This window comes from Colletotrichum truncatum (assembly GCF_014235925.2).
Source record: "Colletotrichum truncatum strain CMES1059 chromosome Unknown Contig_0002, whole genome shotgun sequence".
NCBI lineage: Eukaryota > Fungi > Ascomycota > Sordariomycetes > Glomerellales > Glomerellaceae > Colletotrichum > Colletotrichum truncatum.
The window spans coordinates 6,568,578-6,587,225 of NW_027222399.1; the positions used below are offsets into that span (position 1 = coordinate 6,568,578).

Sequence of the window (18,648 nt, forward strand, 5' to 3'; positions counted from 1 at the left end):
CGAAAGGTATCAGTAATTGTTTTGAAATCGGGCCAAATGCTCATTCGGGACAAATAATCTCATCATGACTAGCGGACGCATCCCGACATGGGCTGAGGGCGTCTCTTATCGGAGTGTGGCCGCTGCCGCCTCGATGTCGCCATGTGACCCGCCAAAGACGACACCTAGTTGTGGCTGCCATGCACCAGTAGACGAGTCCGATGAAGGCGCCGACTATTTCGCAGGCGAAAGATAAGAATGGCGGTAACCCAGAGGTGCCCAGAACACCAAGCAACTTTGAAAACCTCAATGCGGCTTGTTATAAGCAAACCGAACATGGCGCAACAAAACGAAAAGTATCCTCAAAATTTAGGAGTCGCTGGTGAGAGCGGAGATGAGGGTGGTTTGAAGTCAAAAGAACCGATCCATGTCGAAGCAGAGGTTCCAGCATATACAGAGTCAAAAAGAACGTGGAAGTCCTTCTTCTGGTCGAGTAGGTGCTTGAACTCGTCTATGAGACAGTCAATTAAATAACCGTCGCAGCACTCGATGTCCCGGAAGAAGAGGCTCGATTCCTCACCAAGCTCGATCTGACGCTCATCTCGTCATCTGCACTGGGTGTTATGTGTCGCTACCTCGACCAAGTCAATATCACCAATGCTTTTAGTAAGAAATAGCTAGAAAGCATATTAGCATATTGTTCTCGTACTGATTATCTCTGCAGACAGTGGCATGAAGGAAGACCTAGCACTTTATGGAAAGGAGCTCAACTACGCCAATGCCATTTGGAGCGCGGCTTATGTGTTTGGGCAAATTCCTTCCAATATGCTGCTGACACGGGTAGCTAGCCACGCTTGATTATCTTGTTGCAAATCTTCATGTTAACGACTCACACAGGTCAATGCGCCTCTGTATATCGCATTCCTCGAACTGGCCTGGACCATCTTTACTTTCGCCACAGCAGGTGTCAAAAATGTCACCCAACTCTATGTTTTTCGGTTTTTGTAAGTCATGTACGCCGTTTATCTTTCTGAGGCGGTTCTAGTTCTAATTTCGCCTAGTGTTGGCCTGTTCGAAGCCGGCCACTTCCCGGCAGTGATGTACGTGTGCTCAAGCTACTACAAGCCCCATGAGTTGGCACGTCGCAACACATTAATCCAGGTATTCACTTCGGTCGGGCCTCTCTTTTCCGGCTTTTTGATGGCCGCAGTGCATGCCGGACTGGACGGATCCAACGGCCTTCCAGGATGGCGGTGGATGTATATGTGGGTGCCCATAACTACATATACCTTGAATCATTGGCAGTAACAAGACTATACTGACAAAGAAACAGTGTCTGTGGCTGTATCTCACTACCTTGCGCGATCTGGACTGCATTTGCTATGCCTCAGCTACCATCTCGAGCAAAAGCCAATTGGTATACTTAGACGAGCCATCCATATGATTATAAAGCTAACATCTGCTATCATCAGGATCTTTACAGCAGAGGAAGTCAGACTCGCTCGAGCTAGAATGCCCTCAGAGACGAAACCTTTTACTGGCCTATTTAAATGGAAAGACATCAAACGCTGGCATACTACATGGCATGTTTATCTTTGTAAGAAACCCCTTTTCCGTGTCCACCGAATCATTTGTACTGACAGCCTAGTTCCCATTTTCTTCGCATTCTTGGTACAGGTTGGCCAGTCAGGAGGGTCTAGTAAGTAGATCCTAGTTCTGTTGCCTAGTTAGCCATTCACATTAATGACCTCTTGTAGTGATCTTCTGGGTTAAGAGTTACAACTTGCCCGGAAAGCCTGCTGTCTTCTCAGTGGCGGAGATTAACATCATTCCTCTCGGGGTATGTTCTCCAGTTTGAGGCTTCGGAGTACTTATTAGCTAATGTGCTACTGCAGATCAACATCATCTCTATTGTTTGCACCCTTTTGAACTCTTGGATCTCGGACGGCTTGCCCGGATCTGCCCGCTGGCCCGGCATGGTATTTGCCAGTGTTATGGGTATCATCTTCCCAATCGCTCTAGCAGCCACGCCAGTCCACCCACCAAATATTGCCACTCGATGGGCTCTTTATTGTAAGGATTCTCCTAACTATCTTATAAGCTGTAACAGTGAAAGCCGTACTAATCCAATGCTGTCCAGATCTTACTGCTCTCTCTGGAACATGCGCTGGCATTACGTGGACATGGGTAAATGAGACAAACAGACATGATCCAGAAAAACGGGCCTACACTTCTGCTCTGGTTAGTCACCCCATAAGTAACTACTTAGATTATTTATTGACCTGCTGAAGATGAATGCGTTCGCTTACATTTTCACCGCCTGGGTCCCAATCTTTACCTTCCCAGCCAACCTGCAGCCGTACATTATTACCGGTAATTACATCACTGCCGGGTTTGGCGCGGCGGCGGCGTTGACTGCGCTTACAATTCGCCATTTCTATAACCGAGATCTTAAAAAGCAGCAGTATCTATAGGAATTAGTCTCTTCGGCTGCCGAGAAGGCCGCTATGTTAAGGGCATTATGTGTTGTTGGCAGGCACCAAATGCCTAAACAGCTACAGACGATCACGTCCGGTGGATCTTATCGGCGGACTACTTGCTTGGACAAGCATTGACGGCTCTGAATTTCAATGTGATTAGACTCCTCATTATGTTTCATTTAAACACAGAGTAAAATCACGTGGTCAATTCAAGAAATCCGTTTCACCGCTCCAAGCCATCTGCAAAAAGGGAGGTCTCTGGAGCAAATATAAGCTACTCTTAGCAGCTACTTTTATCCTTCTAAAAACGAAATATCAGAACCCGTCCTGAAACGCAACCAATAGCCACTGTTGACCCCATTACAACTAGTTCACTTGGGCGGTACTCTGTCGGTAACCATAGAAAGTTTTTAGAGTCTTTAATAATCCAGTCCCATGTTGCAGCAATGCCATAACCTTGAAAGCTAGATTTATTGGCAGCATCGGATGATGCTTCGCTATTATTTGATAGCAACCCATCAAGGTTTATAATTCCAAGTTCAGTTTGGAGGGCATTGCTGCTTTTGAAATAGAAAAGCTGCCTGATGGCACTTCCAGTGTCAAATTTTGTAAGACATTTACCAGTTACTGTGTCCCAAATTCTGATAGTTTGATCTTGAGACAGCGAAGCTAGCATTCCACTGTCGCCAATGTAGCAAACTGATAAGATGTTGCCGCCATGACCCACAAGTGTCTGAAGACAATGTCCGGAACTTAGACCCCATATCTTAATAGTGCAATCTTTGGACCCTGAGGCTAGCCGCGTGCTATCGCTCAAGAATGTTACTGAGCTGACGCTGTCGACATGACCCTGAAGCGTTTGAAGGCATTGGCCGGAGACGAGATCCCATATCTTGATAGTTCTATCATAAGATCCTGAGGCTAGCCGCGTACAATCGCTCAAGAATGTTACTGAGTTGATGCCGTCGGAGTGGCCCTGAAGCATGTGAAGGTGCTGGCCGAAGGCTAGATCCCAAATCTTAACAGCATTATCTGATATTGATGCGAGATATATGTTGTCATCCGAGAACTCCAAGGGATCCATCCAGATTCTGTATTCCTCCAGTGTTTTAAGACATCTGCCGGAAGCTACATCCCAAATCTTAATAGTATGGTTGCTTTGCGACGCTAGATATGTACCATCTCTTGAGAATGATAGCTGGTTAATCCAGTCACCATGGCCCTCGAAGTTGTTACAACACTGGTCTAGTGATAAACCCCACCTCTTAGTAACCTTTTCATGGGATGTAGATTGCTGCATGTCTTGAATTTCTGACGACTCCATGTCTTTGCCATGTCTTTTGAGCTTCCGGTAGTTATGTTCAGACGAAACATCCCACAACTTAATTGTCCCATCGTAGCTTGCTGATGCTATCTGGATCCCATCTCCTACAAAAGCCACTGATGACACTGTCATTCTGTGGCCCTCAAGGGTCTGCAGACACTGTCCTGATATTGTATTCCAAACTTTGATAGTGGAATCATAAGATCCTGATGCAAGCAGGTTTTCTAGAAATGCCAAAGCATTAACCGTTCTTTTGTGGCCCTTGAGGCTCGTTATATGCTGACCCGACACTGCATCCCAGATCTCAATGGTAGTCTTGGTGGATGCTGACGCCAACTGAGTCCGTGAGAGCGCTATTGACATAATGCCAGTACTGTGGCCTTCGATGGTCATAATGTGCTCGCCCGATACTGCGTCCCAGAGCTTGATAGTTTTATCAGAAGACCCTGACGCTAACTGTGATCCTACAAAGGCCAATGACGTAACGTCATCGGTATGGCCCTGAAGGGTCATTAGATGCTGTCCCGATGCTGCATTCCAGATCTTGACAGTCTTATCAGAAGATCCTGACGCTAACTGTTCTCCTAAAAGTGCTAATGACGTGACAACATCGCTATGGCCGTTGAGAGTCATTATATACTGGCCTGATGTTACATCCCATACCTCGATGGTATCATCGCACGATGCCCACAATTGCCGACCGTCTGAGACCACATCCGATTCATAATTACTGACTCGGCGCTCAATTGTCCGCAAACACTGGCCTGATACTATATTCCACAATTTCATAGTGCCATCATCAGACACTGACGCTAGTAGCGTGCCGAATATTGCTATCGAGTTGACATGATATTGATGACCCTCAAGCGTCTGAAGACACAAATCCCAGTGGTCCTTCATTGAAGGTTTGTTCATCATGGCCAGCTCCTCTTGATGATAAAGCTGTCTCATAACGCTTTTCGCTGGACTGAGTATGAGGGCAGAGCTATATACTTGGAGCGGGCTCTTTTCGATGCCTAATTTATGTGCCTTCACAAATCGCCAGGCATCCCAGACCAAAGGTATGAGCTCAGACATGTCTTCTTTTGCCTGCATAATATTAGTACAGCCAAGATTGGTGAAGCCGGTCTATCCCACAGGGTACACGTACTTGGACGAGCGAGAGTAAATCAAACAGAGAACCGATGCCTTCCGGTACACTTCGTAGCAAGCTCATAGCCTCTAGCCAGTGCAGGTAGTGTTTTGTAAGGAATGAATGCAGCTTATCACCATCCTCTGTGTGTGCGGGAAGCAGCGTCACCATATTAACATAGCTGACTATAAGATGATTTACCCAATATATGCAGGCATACCGTGTTGGCGCCAGTGGATCAGGATGAGGGGTTTCCACATCCTCTATAGCGTATCCAGGATGGGATAAACCGTAAATATCGCGACGTAATGTGTTGCACATGACATCGAGTAACCTTGTGGCTACAGCATGATGATGCTCAGCGAAACCCGAAGGGAGGATGTTGTGACGTTCCTTCTCTAACAGAAAGTCCTTTGCCGACTGGTGTACAAATGAGACGGTCCTCTCTCTTAAAGTCAGGAAAGAACCACAGAGCTGAACAATCTCTTGCAAGAAGTCGAGATTTGTAGATAAGTTATGTGGCATTTCAACCAAAGATATAAGTTCCTCTAAGGAAAGAGGGCGATAAGTAATGGACATGATCCCGAGAACCTGACGGCAGAGATTCGCATCTGTTGGCTGGTTGTCCGGATTCAACACTTGGTCCATCATTCGCTTGTATAATGGATATAGTTTCGGAGGGAATAGTTTCAATTTCTCCCGCGTGTGCCATTTCCGAACTCTCGGATCCGCTAGTTGCTGGCAGACTAATGCTACCCAAAGGAAAGTGTCATTTGAGTTTGTTTCGAGGTGTTGTTGAACAGCGTTCCGCGTTTCATTGTCATATTTCTTTAGTCGGTTGAGCTGATCCACTTTATATGAGATATACGTGCTAACGGCAGCAGAGATGGAATTCTGGTTCAGCTCTAAGCACAGCGGAATCTGTTGCGGGGCGATGGACAGCATCTCCTCAATATTCAGCCAGTTTCGGCTGGAGACGACTAACTTTGCATTGCATGATGACGTGATGTGAACCACAAGGTCCACAAGCCGCTCAAGATCTGTCTCACATTCGTCGAGCGCATCAATGACTAAATATGTGTTCTGCGATCCCAGGCTCTGGAGAATGTTCATAAGCATCCTGTATAGCGCATCCCAGCTGTTGACGTCGTTAAACAGGCTTTGTCCCGCATGGTCGTACTGCTCGCGTACGTTTCCGATTATTTTCGGGTTTTGGACCAGCAAAAGGTAGAGAAGGCTACGGAGAACGGCCATAGCACTATTAAGCCGCACATCTGTAGCTTGACAAAATGCAAAGGATAATAAAGTGGCGCTGGGAATTGACTTTTGCAATTCATCGATGATTCCGCATAGCAACATGGTTTTACCCTTGCCAGCATCGCCTTTGATCCAAACTAGTCGATCGTCCTCGCTGTCTCGCCATTTTTGGAAAGCGTTGTTGTTGAGGACCCAAATGTAAGAATCGCGTAGCAGACCACCCTTGGTCCGTTCTATTCGGCTTTTATCGTCGCGTGGGTCCGTCGTCCGTAGGTCAGCCAGGAACCTAGCGTTGGCATCTGCATCGGCTTTTGGTTGACCTTGTAAAAGAATCAGCAATACCCTTTCGCGCATGCAAGTCCACTGGCTGACCAATAATCACGTCTCTGCCAACTGTGATGTTACCAGTGCCAGAGTTTTGAACGCCTTGTCCTTGGAATCTGGACTGAAAGCCAATGTCGTTTGGTCCAAGCATTAGCTTGCCAGCGTTGTGTGGAGGCGTATGCTCCGCCATATTCTGTTGCTGGTCTTTAGCGAGACAACCGAGATCTCGTTCGTTTCGTCTCTTGTCGCTCTGATCATTCAAAATACCGTTACTTGAGCAAAGACCGCGAAAAATAGTTGAGAGGATTCAGGCTGACATGGTTTCCCCTCAAAGAAATTAGGCTGAGCCAAGAACCAAAACGGATAAACAAAACTTCCATTGAAGGTTGGTCCTGCAGTGGTACCACACCTGCAGAAGCCGAGTGGGTCCGTCCCCAAGGAGGTGGCATTATTGCCTAGACACATCGTGTTTGTTAGAAGATTTGGAGTGTCCAACGCCCAATGTCCTTTGAGTTGATTGTTCACTCAATTAAAGCTACAATACTGCTCTTCAATACTGGCATGTCCCTGCTGGTGCTAACGTGCTCATACCCGCTACCTAAGGTAATGAGGTAAAGGCTTGCGTATAACTCCATGCACAATATCACAGTAAAAGACTATAGAAAGAATCATATGCTAACGTTAGTTGCCTAATACAATCCCGCATTATTACTGTCCTTCCATCTGACTATTTAATACTGCCTGTCCCAGAAACTTATTGCATGGATTTGCCGAACAAGGCATAACAAAGTAACCACATTGCCGGTCGTCGAGGTCGAACACTGAGTCAACATACTGAAACGTCCGTTTTATTGAGATCCAACCTTGAAATAATGTTCATATAGTAATAGAATTTGCTCCAAGTACGACTGGTGATTGCGCCTACGACAGCTTGACAAGATTTAGGTACTCGGTGAAATCGAACGATGGCATGACTCAATACGAAGGCACAAATAGGTTCAGAATGAAGTTCACGAGCTATCATAAGATGTTCAACGTACATGACCATCTGAAATCTTCAATAGCCTATCCTAGTCTACTCATGCCTATGGTGACTTGAGACGGACGCTCTGGGGGTTATGGAAAACATCCAGGGGGTCCCAGGTAGTCTTTATTTCCTCCAAAGTACACAGGTTAGCTCCCCAGTACATCCTCTGCGGATCTCTCAGTTCCGGGTCGGCAAATCCGGGGTAAGTACTCGGAGTGTTGCTGGGAAGACTGTTCAACATCCTTCTGTGATATTTTTCCAGGAGATTCCTCGTCACCATATTGTCGGTAGAGTATGACTGGTAGAACATAAACTTATCGCGATGCGCGTATGCTGTGGCAGTCAGGGGGGTTTTCGATATTGCCCCGCCAGCTGCTTCAAACTTAATGGACCACGGCCCGGATCCCTGGTGTTGAGATTCCAGCAACTCAAAGAGATCAGCAATGGCTTTTTTTGGCAAGAGGTCTGCTTGAGTGAATCCAAGACCCTTGGAATAAAGGTTGTTTGACACATTCGGTATGTGACGTGACTCTACTTCAGCATTCATGGCCAGTGAGAACTCCCAGTCTCCTTGGTGGACGGAAATTTTGGCGCCGGTGGAAGGCAGCTTATCGAGAATTCCAGACTGGCGCATATCTTCTTCGGTGCCGTACCACATTGTCGAAATCCGGGCGCCATCAGAAGTGAAGAAAAACGCAGAACCGAAACGGGGATCGAGGCGCGGATCGGCGATTAGTGTTTGCCAGTCAAAGTAAACGTCGACCAAATCGTTGAACTGTTTGAACTGGAGGTCGTGACTGTAATGTAGCACTTCCCGTGGGGTACGTTGTGTTCGCATAACAAACTCGGTAACTATGCCAAAGCTGGCGCCAGCTCCCCTAAGTGCCTGAACATAACATGACGATGTGAGTTCGGAACAATCATCTCAAGCTAAGAGACTTACAAAGAACAAGTCGGAGTTCTGACGGCCATTGGCGCGCACAATTGTGCCGTTTGCCGTGACAACTTCGACCTCTTCGACGTGGTCCAAAGTGGTTCCCCACATTCGCGACATTGAGCCGAGGCCGCCCTGTCAAGTAAGTAAGGATTTACCATTGGAAATTTCTTACTTACTACTGTCGCATGACCTCCAATCCCAATACCATAGCATGCTCCATGAGGAATGGCTCTCTCATAGGGGCGGAGCTGCTCGTCGATTTGGCCCAGTCTTGTACCACCGCCAACACGGATGCTTTGTGAAGGGTCTACTGAGTTTACCGAGACATACTGGAGATGGTGAAGGTCAACAGAAATAGCCCCGTCTTCACCTCCCATTCCTGGTTAATTTAGTCAGTGATAAAACGAATTTGAGCCGTCGGTTTGTGGTGGGGCTTAACGAAACCTACCATGATTTCTGCCACGGGCATTAGTAACTATAGCGAAGCGCAAACAAGACTTGGTTACTCACGCAAAAGAGTGACCTCCGGCCTTTGCCTGGACTTTTTTGTTGTGTTTTAGAGCACATTTGACGATACTGGCTACTTCGTTGGCATCCTTAGGCCGTATGACAGCTGCCGGGACGGAGATTTGACCGAGATTGAATGGTCGAGCCCACTCGTTCATCTCGCTCTCGGTAAACCGAACACAGTCGGACCGGCCGTCACAGACCTCACTAAGACATGATTCAAGCGTCGACGGGACACTTTTAACAGTATTAAGAGAAAGAAAATGCTGAAGCGTTATAACACAAAAGGCGAAAGCTACACCGGCATGCCACGTCTTCTGTTTGAAGACTTTAACACTAGCCGTGTTTAGGTGTTCTCTTGCTTGTCGATAGGTAGATTCCATGGTGTTAAGAATGGTTACAAGAGGTAGTTGATGATGGCATTTGGTTTGTGGTTCGTTACTTCTCGTTTCGGTCTTGTCTGACTCTTATATTCTCGGATTACAGTCACAGGCGATATAAAACCGTTACTGGCCACCCACAATCATCCGAAAGCGGTCTGCCAAACCGCATCGCCGATTGCTCTTAGCCTGGAGCCTTAGCTTTGGACGTTTACTATCAATGGCTTATCTGTGTTCGGACGTGAAGTAAATCCCGCAGCCTTGAATTGGAAAACATGGCGAACTCAGATCGCGATGACCTTTCGTCTCGAGGACTTTTTGCGATTATCAATGTAGTTTGATTTGGTAAACACAGCTAGTTCATTCCGATGTACCTATGAGATGGAAGGTCCAAAGTCCTTGGCAATAGAGGCTACTCCAAAAGGTCATTAGTTTAATCATGATCTTGGTCCAAGTGCTTCAGCAAGATTTGCTTATGTTTGTCTCACTGCCCAGCTCGCTTGGAGAGACATGTCTTGAATGAATGGTTTAGGCTTTGATGTTACTATATACGTCATCAGTTGATAGCAATGTAATTTCTAAACAAGATGTGTGGAGTTGTCTTGTATTTTGATCTTCCGAGCGGGCTAAAGCTAACGGTAAACTACCGGTTCGGTCCGTCTGGACTGTATCTGAGTGAGACATAAGCCGGAATTAGGATTCAGCGGCAATTCTTATCTGAAACATGGCATGTGAATGGTCCTCGCAACGATATTTCGTTGAAAACGTTGGCTCTGCTGGAAGAGGCAGAGGTTAAACGCAAAGCAAATGTCTCTCTTCGCCCCTTTTGGAAATGCAATTGCGCAGCTAGTTTGCAAGGCTACTTCTGATAGTGCCATAACAAAAGCAACTCAATACATCATAGGTAGCGGGCAACTCGTTTAGGTGTCTAACTATTCATACTCTTGATATGCTGCCGCTGATAGCACCAGATATCAAGCCCTTGCTATGTGGTAGTCGGCAAAATGCCGTATTCCCTTCTCTGAAGCAGACAGATAGCTAATGGGCGATACAAAGTCCCACGGATCTGTATCGCTCTGACTTTTATTCAACACCATTACTTTCTGTAGAAACATGACACTATGAAGACTTAACGTTCATCGCGTGTCAACACCTGGTCAAGAGGCTTGCACTGCTTCAGCCTACGGGACTTTTCCGCCCTCTCGATTGCATAATTGCTCGTTAAAATATGTCATACGAGTTTATACATCGTATCTGAAAGAGCATAAAAGCATTAGAAGCGGTCAGCTCTGACCTTCATGGAGGAAAACGTAGATCATCTATCCGATGACATGACAGAAATGATAGACCACGCCTTCAATAGTAGCAATAGCGGAATGAATAGTAAGATTTTGAGTGAGAAATTTGACTAACTCGGGAAGATACTGCGCTGGTCGATGCTGCAACTTTTCAAAGCGCAAAACATGGGGGAAGTAGGAGCGTAACGAGGAGACAAACCTTGTCCCACTATGGTACAATGAAAACCAACCAAGTCAAAGGACAGACAAGCAATGTTGTCAGACTTCTCTCGGACCCTCAAAGCCGTCTCTAGGTTTCGGGTTTGCAATGTTTCTGGGCTGATACTAGATAATCCAGAGACATTTGGGTCAAAGAAAACAAATACCTGGGGAACCACTCGTAATCGAAATTTTCTGTATCTAGGTGCGGGATTTAAAAAAACCGGATAGCTCTGAATATGAACAAGTCCCCAAGAAGGCGCCAGAGTTGTAAAACGTCAATAACGCAACAAAGCCAAAGAACCGATGCCCTCTGAAAGACTGTCGGTTTTAGACAGAGGAGGGAGGAGAGGCAAGATATAAAGACACCTACCGTGAATAACCAGATTTATCAGCGCAAAGTAATCCATTACTAGTATTTGAGACGGAGCCAGGTTGAAGGGTTGTCGTGTTTCACAAGAAGGCTCCTTCTCGGAACAAACGGGATCAGTTCCTTGACGGAACAATACCGAACAGTTCACTTATTACATCCTTCTTCGATAGCAAAGTATCGTTCTTTCCCAGTACCAACACTGATATTCGTTACTGGGCGGGCAAGACAAGTAGCATTTGAGCGTCGGTCGGTCGTTCGGAGGTAGTAACACTTTCGAGCAAGTTCACCAAAGACCCCGATGATACTTGTCCGCAATTCAGTCCTTAGATCAGTTATGGAACCAAATTACTATGTTGCAAAGCATGTGTTTCTCGTCGACTCGTACTCGTCTCGTCCGAGGAGAGGGGTAGCTTCGAACATCCCGCATCGCTCCGCTCAATAAAGGTGTAGTTCATCGTCGCCAGGCATAGAAGCGATCGAATAGTGATTCTTCGGCTTTCGTAATTGTATAAATCCTTCGTACTAGACCCTATGCTAACACGGCCATCTAACTCCAACTCGTTTGCGGCAGCAGGGTCTCGATAACGTCTTCAGCCCACATCGTGGCATCTCGCTCAGGGGCTCGTCAGTCTCGACGACGAATCGAACAAAGTAAGGAAAGAGACTTCGAATGTAACACGCTTCAACTTCCGAGGATCGAAGAGGACGTCGACGATGGTAACTTCGTTCTGTGTCTCTTTTTCGCTATGGCGTTAGAAGTCAGCAACTCGAAGGTAACAAACCCCGCAAGTAATCGTCCAAGAAACTCCGAGAAGACAAATCACCAAGTCAGACATAATCAGCAAGTATACTTTGACGCGTTCAAAACAGTTCTCATTCTTTCACTCACAAAAAACAAACCAAACTAAAACTACAGAGTCGGGGAATCTATCCCCTAAGTAATCCCTCACAAACCCCAAGAATCCCCTAACGCTGATACCAGGTCACATCATATCAGAAATAACAAAAGAGACCACCCAAATAACAGAAAGGCACATAAGCTTTATCCCCTCCCCGGTACCGAAAAACCCTCAACCAGAGACCGCGATCCCACGATTCCATCTCCCTCGGAACACCAAAGAAAAAGACAAGCGACACAAAAGACAAAGGGGCGCAATCACCTAAGAAACTCTCCGCAAGGGTTTCAAAAAAAACACCCGGGTTTCCAAAGGCCTTGGTTCACCACAAAAATGTCAGTAGCCCGGACGGCGGAACGGAAACCGGTGGGCATTTCATCTATTGTCTACGTGGGGGAGGATCTTGTTGGTACCTTATCCCTACATGCTCATAGGACCGACTACAAGGCCATGGACACAGGGCAAGTCTTTTTTTTCAATTTTATGAAAGTCACAATTTCTCATGGTCCTCGCCAACAAACTACGAAATACAAACGGGCAGAAAAACTACCAGTGTTATTCGCAACTATAACCGTATTCACTTTTTCCCTTTCCCAATTCGTCAATACGTAAAACATAACAGAAACGAAAAAAAGAAAAAAAAGAAAAAAGAACTATCGGACTCGACATGTACGCGTCCATTTAGGAAAAAAAAAAAAAAAAAGAATCCCACCATCCATCCATGCCGTCGAATTTCTCCCCGCATGCCGGTGCGGCGGCTGAACACGGTCAAGAGGAAGTAGGATCACAGGATCCGGCGGTCCTCCCCCCTCACGCCCAGCCTCACTTATCGGTTCAATCCGTCATCCCGGCAAGGTGATTTTCTTTGCGTGGGAAGCAATTTGAAGAAAGTCGCGACACGAGGGTATTGGGCACACACGGTATTGCTTCGCCACTTCCACGGCATTGAGGCCCGTTGGACGAAGCTTCGGAAAGCATGGGCTCTGATCTGCAGACATGTACACACACACACACACCTCAGCGGTCGTTGGGATTTCCTCCCCTCCTCCCCCCTCCCCCATCGTCGTCACCCATCGGTTGGACGGTGCGGTGATCGCCGGGGTCCCTATACAGACGCACGAGGGAACGTCCTGCGAGGTCCGCATCACACACCTTTTCACACATCTTTACACTTTCGCCTTCACAGTCTAGCTCGCTGCATACGGCATCACAAAAGCGTGCTGCATGATGCCCTGCAAACTCTTTCAGATCACGCGAACGGCAGCAAACCAGCTTCATGCCTGAACTGTTGGGTCCAAGTCACCAAACTCCACTCGGATCCGAAGGGCCAACTCCTCATCACTCGCCTGCAGACCGCCCACTGTAGCTGTTCTTGGCCGAGAGATTTGTTGGTACCTCAACGTTGCATAAGCCACCTGTTTAGAACGCGATGTAACCGCGGCTCGACGAACCATCGTTGGCCACTGTGACTTTGTAGAGGGTGAATACCCGGAAAGCCTGCCCTGGGAACCCGGAAGAAAGTGCGCGGGCAAATAACGTGTGGTGTTCAGGTCCAGTTCTGCGAAATGAGCCAACTTCTTCCTGTCGTTTGTCCGCTTCAAACGAAACAATTAAATCTCCGGCCCATCCACGGGATTTGGTGAAGATGAGGGGGGAAACGCACAAGGCAGATCGGACGCACTTAAAGTTGCAGTGCAAATTGTCCGACAAGGAAGGGAAGCCGTCGCTAAAGGGTCTCGACCTGCAGAAGCGAGGGAGGGAAGTGGAAGACACGAGGTTGTCTGCGAAGGTGGTGTGAAGGGGGAGGAGGGTGGGGAATCGGTGAGTGAAGGCTTACGAGACAAGTCGAACAACTGGTTGGACAGCGACAAAATCCTCTCTGGAAAACCTTGGTTCTGGACTCTATCAGGTAACCGCGTCTTGGAAGAACCAGAAAATCAGGGAATACCGTGGGGAAACATCAATATTTGCCATGTCGTTCCAAAACGCCCGCTGTCAAGACCCTCCAAGGTGGCCTTGGAAGTGGGAATGGCAAGATTGCCCGAGCAGGGCAGAAGATGATGGCCGTAATTTGCGAGCCGCGTCCCGCCCGGCCTTCCGAGTCCAAATCAGGATTCAAGCGACAAGCGAGGTCGAGTCCAGCCCCCTGCAGGACGTGAGCGATTATGGGGATATGTCAGTGTGCACTGCACCAACGCGAATGCTATGTGTGTAAGATGGTCGACATATGTGATGAACAATATACGCAGTGCGTCATCTGCAAGTCTACATGTGTTCTGTAGAGAGGACCGAGCCCTCAGCGGCCGCAGAGGTGGCCGCAGGCGCATCCCGTCGATGGGTAGCTCTATGCAGCGGCCAGGTAGTCGCATATGTAGAAGTGGCGGCGGCCATGACTTTTGCTTACTACGTAGGTCCAGTCAGCGGCTTGCTAGGTGTGTTGAACGGGGAGGGGGGAGGGGGTGACTAGTGCTGTGGCCGAGTTCGCGCCGATCATCAAGCGCTTCGTTTGTTCCCGAGAAGGCATATCACGCCAGCAGGATCGTCTCACACTCGAGCTGCTCGCCAGCGTGCAGGCAAGTGGCTAGGCGAGTGCTTGCAACGCCGTCCTATTCTGGCTTCACTGATTTCCAATTGCACAATGGAATGATAGTTGTCAACGTTGATGATTTCCGCCGAAGCCGGCCCTTATGGAAGAAACACACCACCAGATCCCCTTGATCATGCACTCCGCACTCTTAGCAAGAACCGCAAAACTGACAGGTTTGGTTGCCACCCAACAAGATGCGGCAGCAGTTTATCATCCCGACCGGTATTTGGCTAGGCTGCCCTAGTGATTGACTCGACCACTCTTGTCTACAATATCCCTTATTCGTCTTTGCAATACACGGCTCGTTGCATATCACCGTACTGTCATGACATTGTCAAAAGTGATTTTGCTATACGTATACTTCGATATTTCACTGGAACTTAAGTATGAAATAACACATGTAGGCGATTGAAAAAAAAAAAAAAAAAAACGCAACGTACCTAATTGGACTGTCCTGCAGCATCAGCTGAAAATAGCCAAAACAGTGCAGCAGTCAGAGTGGTGCATGAAACATGGTGCACACAATAAAACGTAGGTGACAAGGGTTCCTCTGGAGTCTCGAACGACATTTTGTCTGGGGTTCGGAGATTCGAACGTTCAGGCGAGTACCCCCAAGTCACAAATCGGCTGGCAGTTTGCCCAACCACCCTTGAAAATGCTCTTGTCTGCCATCGAGGCTTAGCCTGGAGACAACAAAAAGTTCCAGCATACCTTGTCTTACAGGTCCAATCTTCATTTCCCTTTCTCGCCTGCAACGTAGTAGCACTTGAATGCGAGATGCTCCAAAAACCAACCATTGCCAGAAGCCCATCCTTGACTGATCGTTCGGTCGACTCTCGTTGCTCGGAACATTTGTCGGAAACGTTGGACCGACGCGGGCAACAGTTTGGACCAGCAAGGGTGGTTTGGCGACTGACGTGACATTGGGGGGCGCACAACCGCCAAACTGACAGGCACCGGGGTCTGGGACCTGGTAAAGCCTTGACGAGGCTGCACAATTGGTTCTTCTTCAGCGGAACTCTGCGATTCGTGAAATGGGTACCGAGAGCCCGACGTCGAATCGCCTGGGCGCTGCTTGTCGAAACGAGATTGAGTTTACTAGGGAAGGCTAGCTTTTTTTTTTTTTCCTTTTTTTTTTTTTCTCTCTCTCTACCTTTCTCCTTTTCTTCTTTTTGCGTTCGACAGCGACCCGCTGCAGGCTGACGATGCGGTAACGAGTAATACCGGCTTCATTTGCTATCTACCGTAAGAAGTCGAACGGGTGAGTTGCGGAACGCGGAGTCGTTCGATTAAGGTTAAGACCTTGACTTGCATGTGCCTGGCAGCACTACATCTACGCAGAAAATCTAAGTTTTGGTCCTCATAGCTCATTCATTTATTGCACAACCATTTACTTCGTAGATGATGTCTTCATCGGCCGCGATACTTCATCATGTTGTAACGTCCCCTCCATGTAGCTTGGCTGGCGGGAAGGAACCCAGGATGTATCATCGCGCAGCTCGCCGCAAGCCGCTCAATGGGGTTGCAAACCATTGCTTTTTCTTCTTCTTCAGACGGCGCATGGCTGAAACTGGCCGTACGCCGTCACAGTGATTGAGGACAAAGTCTTCACGCACGGGCAAATGTTCGTGTTCCTCACGCGACAGTGATACTGCGTGGATTGAAGGGCTGCGGGAGATTAGCAAATCTCTTGGTATCTGATTCGGCAATACCTCCGTAGCGAATTTCTTCTCAGTTGCCCATCAGCTGGACAAGACGGCGTTTGGGCTCATCAAGGACACGCTGCCGGTCGATAGCCAAGCAGACGTGACCTCGACGGAGGGCGAGGCGACCAAGCAACCCTGAACCTCAGTTTTCATAATAAGCGGGATCACTGCAAAACTGTACATGACGCGATGCAAGCTCGGCATGATGCAGCAAATATCACGGGCTCCCTGGGTTGCTTGCTCTCGGAAATCGACTGGTAGTCATAGATCCTGTCAATCACTTTGATGACTCACGTTACGATTCGAGATTTATTATCGATTGAGTAAAGAAAAGATCAAACCCGAAATGCTGCATCCGAAAGCGAACTGTCGAGGCAAGGACTATGCATGCATAACGCCAGATCTAGATGTCTGGACACTTGTATCGGCCCAATCGCATCTAAATGAATTTCGCGGCCGCCTGTTTGCCGCGAGAGAGCCAGCCACATCGGGTTGTGGGTAGCTCGAAATTAGTGTAGCGGCAGTGAGTGGGCCAGAAAAGCTACAACGATGGGGGTGTGGCGGGAAAGCTTGCCACCTCCGGCATTGCGTGCAGATGGGCTACTTCTCTTGTCAACTGGATACACATGCTAACTGACATACCTTGAAGCTTGAATAGTATACTGCCAAGTTGGTCTGCGGGTAGCTGTTGGACCTAACCCAAACGTCGCCCACGTAGGTGATGTGTCAAGCAGGCTTCATTCTCCTTAATGTCGTGCCCGGTTTGCATTTTTGGTAGCAAAACTTCCCAGGGAATCCACAATCCCTTCGGGCATTGTTCGCGGTGCTGCCGGCATCCGAGCCCTGCCACAAACGTCTGGGACGGCTTATTCGTACTGGAACGACAGATCTTACCGGCCGGTGCGGGATCCGTATGCTGAATCTCGGATGTTGGCCATCATTCAGTGCATAAATGCATAAATTGTGACTGATGCTCCCGCGAGCGGTTGTGCCATTGTGGCACCAATCAAACTTCAGACGGGGTCCAGAGGTAGTTCAAAGGTGGTTCAGCTACCAGATGAGCAATGATTCCATCTAGGGATGAACTGTGTGCTGGGATCACTCCCGTGTCAATGCCATGGGCGGCATAGCCCAGCGGAACGCAGTAACTCCGAGCTTGACGGAGAGGACAAGAAAAAGGCGGCTGGTGACACAGATTTTGATAATGCTAGAGTGGAGAAATTGATTGGCACCGCAAAACATCGAAAATGTGCATACGTATGTAGGGAGATTTTTGGAGGCTGACCGGTCCGCTTTCCAGGCTTAATGATGCATCGATGATGGCTTGGGATCATGCGATTATTGCTGGGTTCTAGCCCCTCTTCCAATGCGGCAAAGGAAGGAATATGATAGTTGACGATGTGTATTTGAAATCAACAAAGCGCAGAAGTGGCACAAACCCGAAAGAAGCAAGGGTCCTGCAGAGGGGTGGCAGCGGGGGATTTGCAGATGATGGGCAGTCGTCTCAGTATGCTGCTACATCGAAGAAGAGAGGGCGGTGACGCCCTGTCAAGGGAACCGTCTTCATACCGTAGGGTCCAGAATGGGCTGCAGGGGCGTTTCGAAGTATTTTCAGAATGATTGCGCGTGCGAAATGTACACGGCGAGTTAATGCATAAACAGGCGCCAGCGAAAATCTGGGGGATGATGCCATCCCGTTTTGCCGTGGAGGTCGGCGAGCAGGGGGGGGCTCAGGCATGGAATAGAGTTGTGCCGCCATATCAGCGAGGAGCAGCGCCAGGGATGATGTTCAAGCGGACGCGAAACAATGCCCACATTCTGCGCACGTCTGTTGGCTCCGCAGCCTTGTCCAGTGGCCAGTGACATGCCAGCGAGTGCAGCACAACACCTCCGTGTCAAGCCTTGGTGCGGCGCGTCCTGGTCGAGTTGCTGTCAACAGGTGAACATCAGTGGCAACGTGCTGGGGTCCTCAGCGATAAGGAGGCCAGGAGGAGTCTAGGAGTGACTCGAGATTGCACAGCCTTGTGGCGCCCGTTTGAAGGGGCACATGTCGGGTGTTTGTTGACTTTGGCTCTGTCGAAAACGGAGAGGACTTGTTTTCATCGCCCCGCGATGCCCCCGCCCAAGGGGAAGATTCGAACCGCCATAAACGATAGAAACGGCGTGGTTACTATGAAGCAGAAGGGTCTGTAAGGAGACGAAGATAGAGATCCCCCCCTTCTTCCTATGGACTTTGTCTGGCC

General features: G+C 48.3%; 3 protein-coding genes across 3 annotated transcripts; 1 reads left to right on the forward strand and 2 right to left on the reverse strand.

The window, feature by feature from the left end:
* Nucleotides 1–288: 288 nt before the first annotated feature.
* CTRU02_204757 (major facilitator superfamily transporter) lies at nt 289–2,453 on the forward strand (the record flags this gene model as incomplete). Its single annotated transcript, XM_070204417.1, has 11 exons — nt 289–472; nt 523–645; nt 704–819; nt 877–983; nt 1,041–1,244; nt 1,313–1,396; nt 1,452–1,678; nt 1,737–1,819; nt 1,875–2,052; nt 2,120–2,220; nt 2,271–2,453. 11 exons carry the CDS (start codon nt 289–291, stop codon nt 2,451–2,453), a joined length of 1,590 nt encoding a protein of 529 aa, XP_070062180.1.
* A 307-nt stretch (nt 2,454–2,760) lies between these two features.
* On the reverse strand, nt 2,761–6,686 carry CTRU02_204758 (Vegetative incompatibility protein HET-E-1-like protein 15; the record flags this gene model as incomplete). Its single annotated transcript, XM_070204418.1, has 3 exons — nt 2,761–4,872; nt 4,934–6,492; nt 6,545–6,686. The coding sequence occupies 3 exons, from the start codon at nt 6,684–6,686 to the stop codon at nt 2,761–2,763; spliced, it is 3,813 nt and encodes a 1,270-aa protein (XP_070062181.1).
* An 895-nt stretch (nt 6,687–7,581) lies between these two features.
* Nucleotides 7,582–9,125, reverse strand: CTRU02_204759 (berberine bridge enzyme; the record flags this gene model as incomplete). Its single annotated transcript, XM_036721236.1, has 5 exons — nt 7,582–8,409; nt 8,467–8,592; nt 8,637–8,839; nt 8,909–8,916; nt 8,971–9,125. The coding sequence occupies 5 exons, from the start codon at nt 9,123–9,125 to the stop codon at nt 7,582–7,584; spliced, it is 1,320 nt and encodes a 439-aa protein (XP_036587220.1).
* Between the last annotated feature and the right edge of the window lie 9,523 nt (nt 9,126–18,648).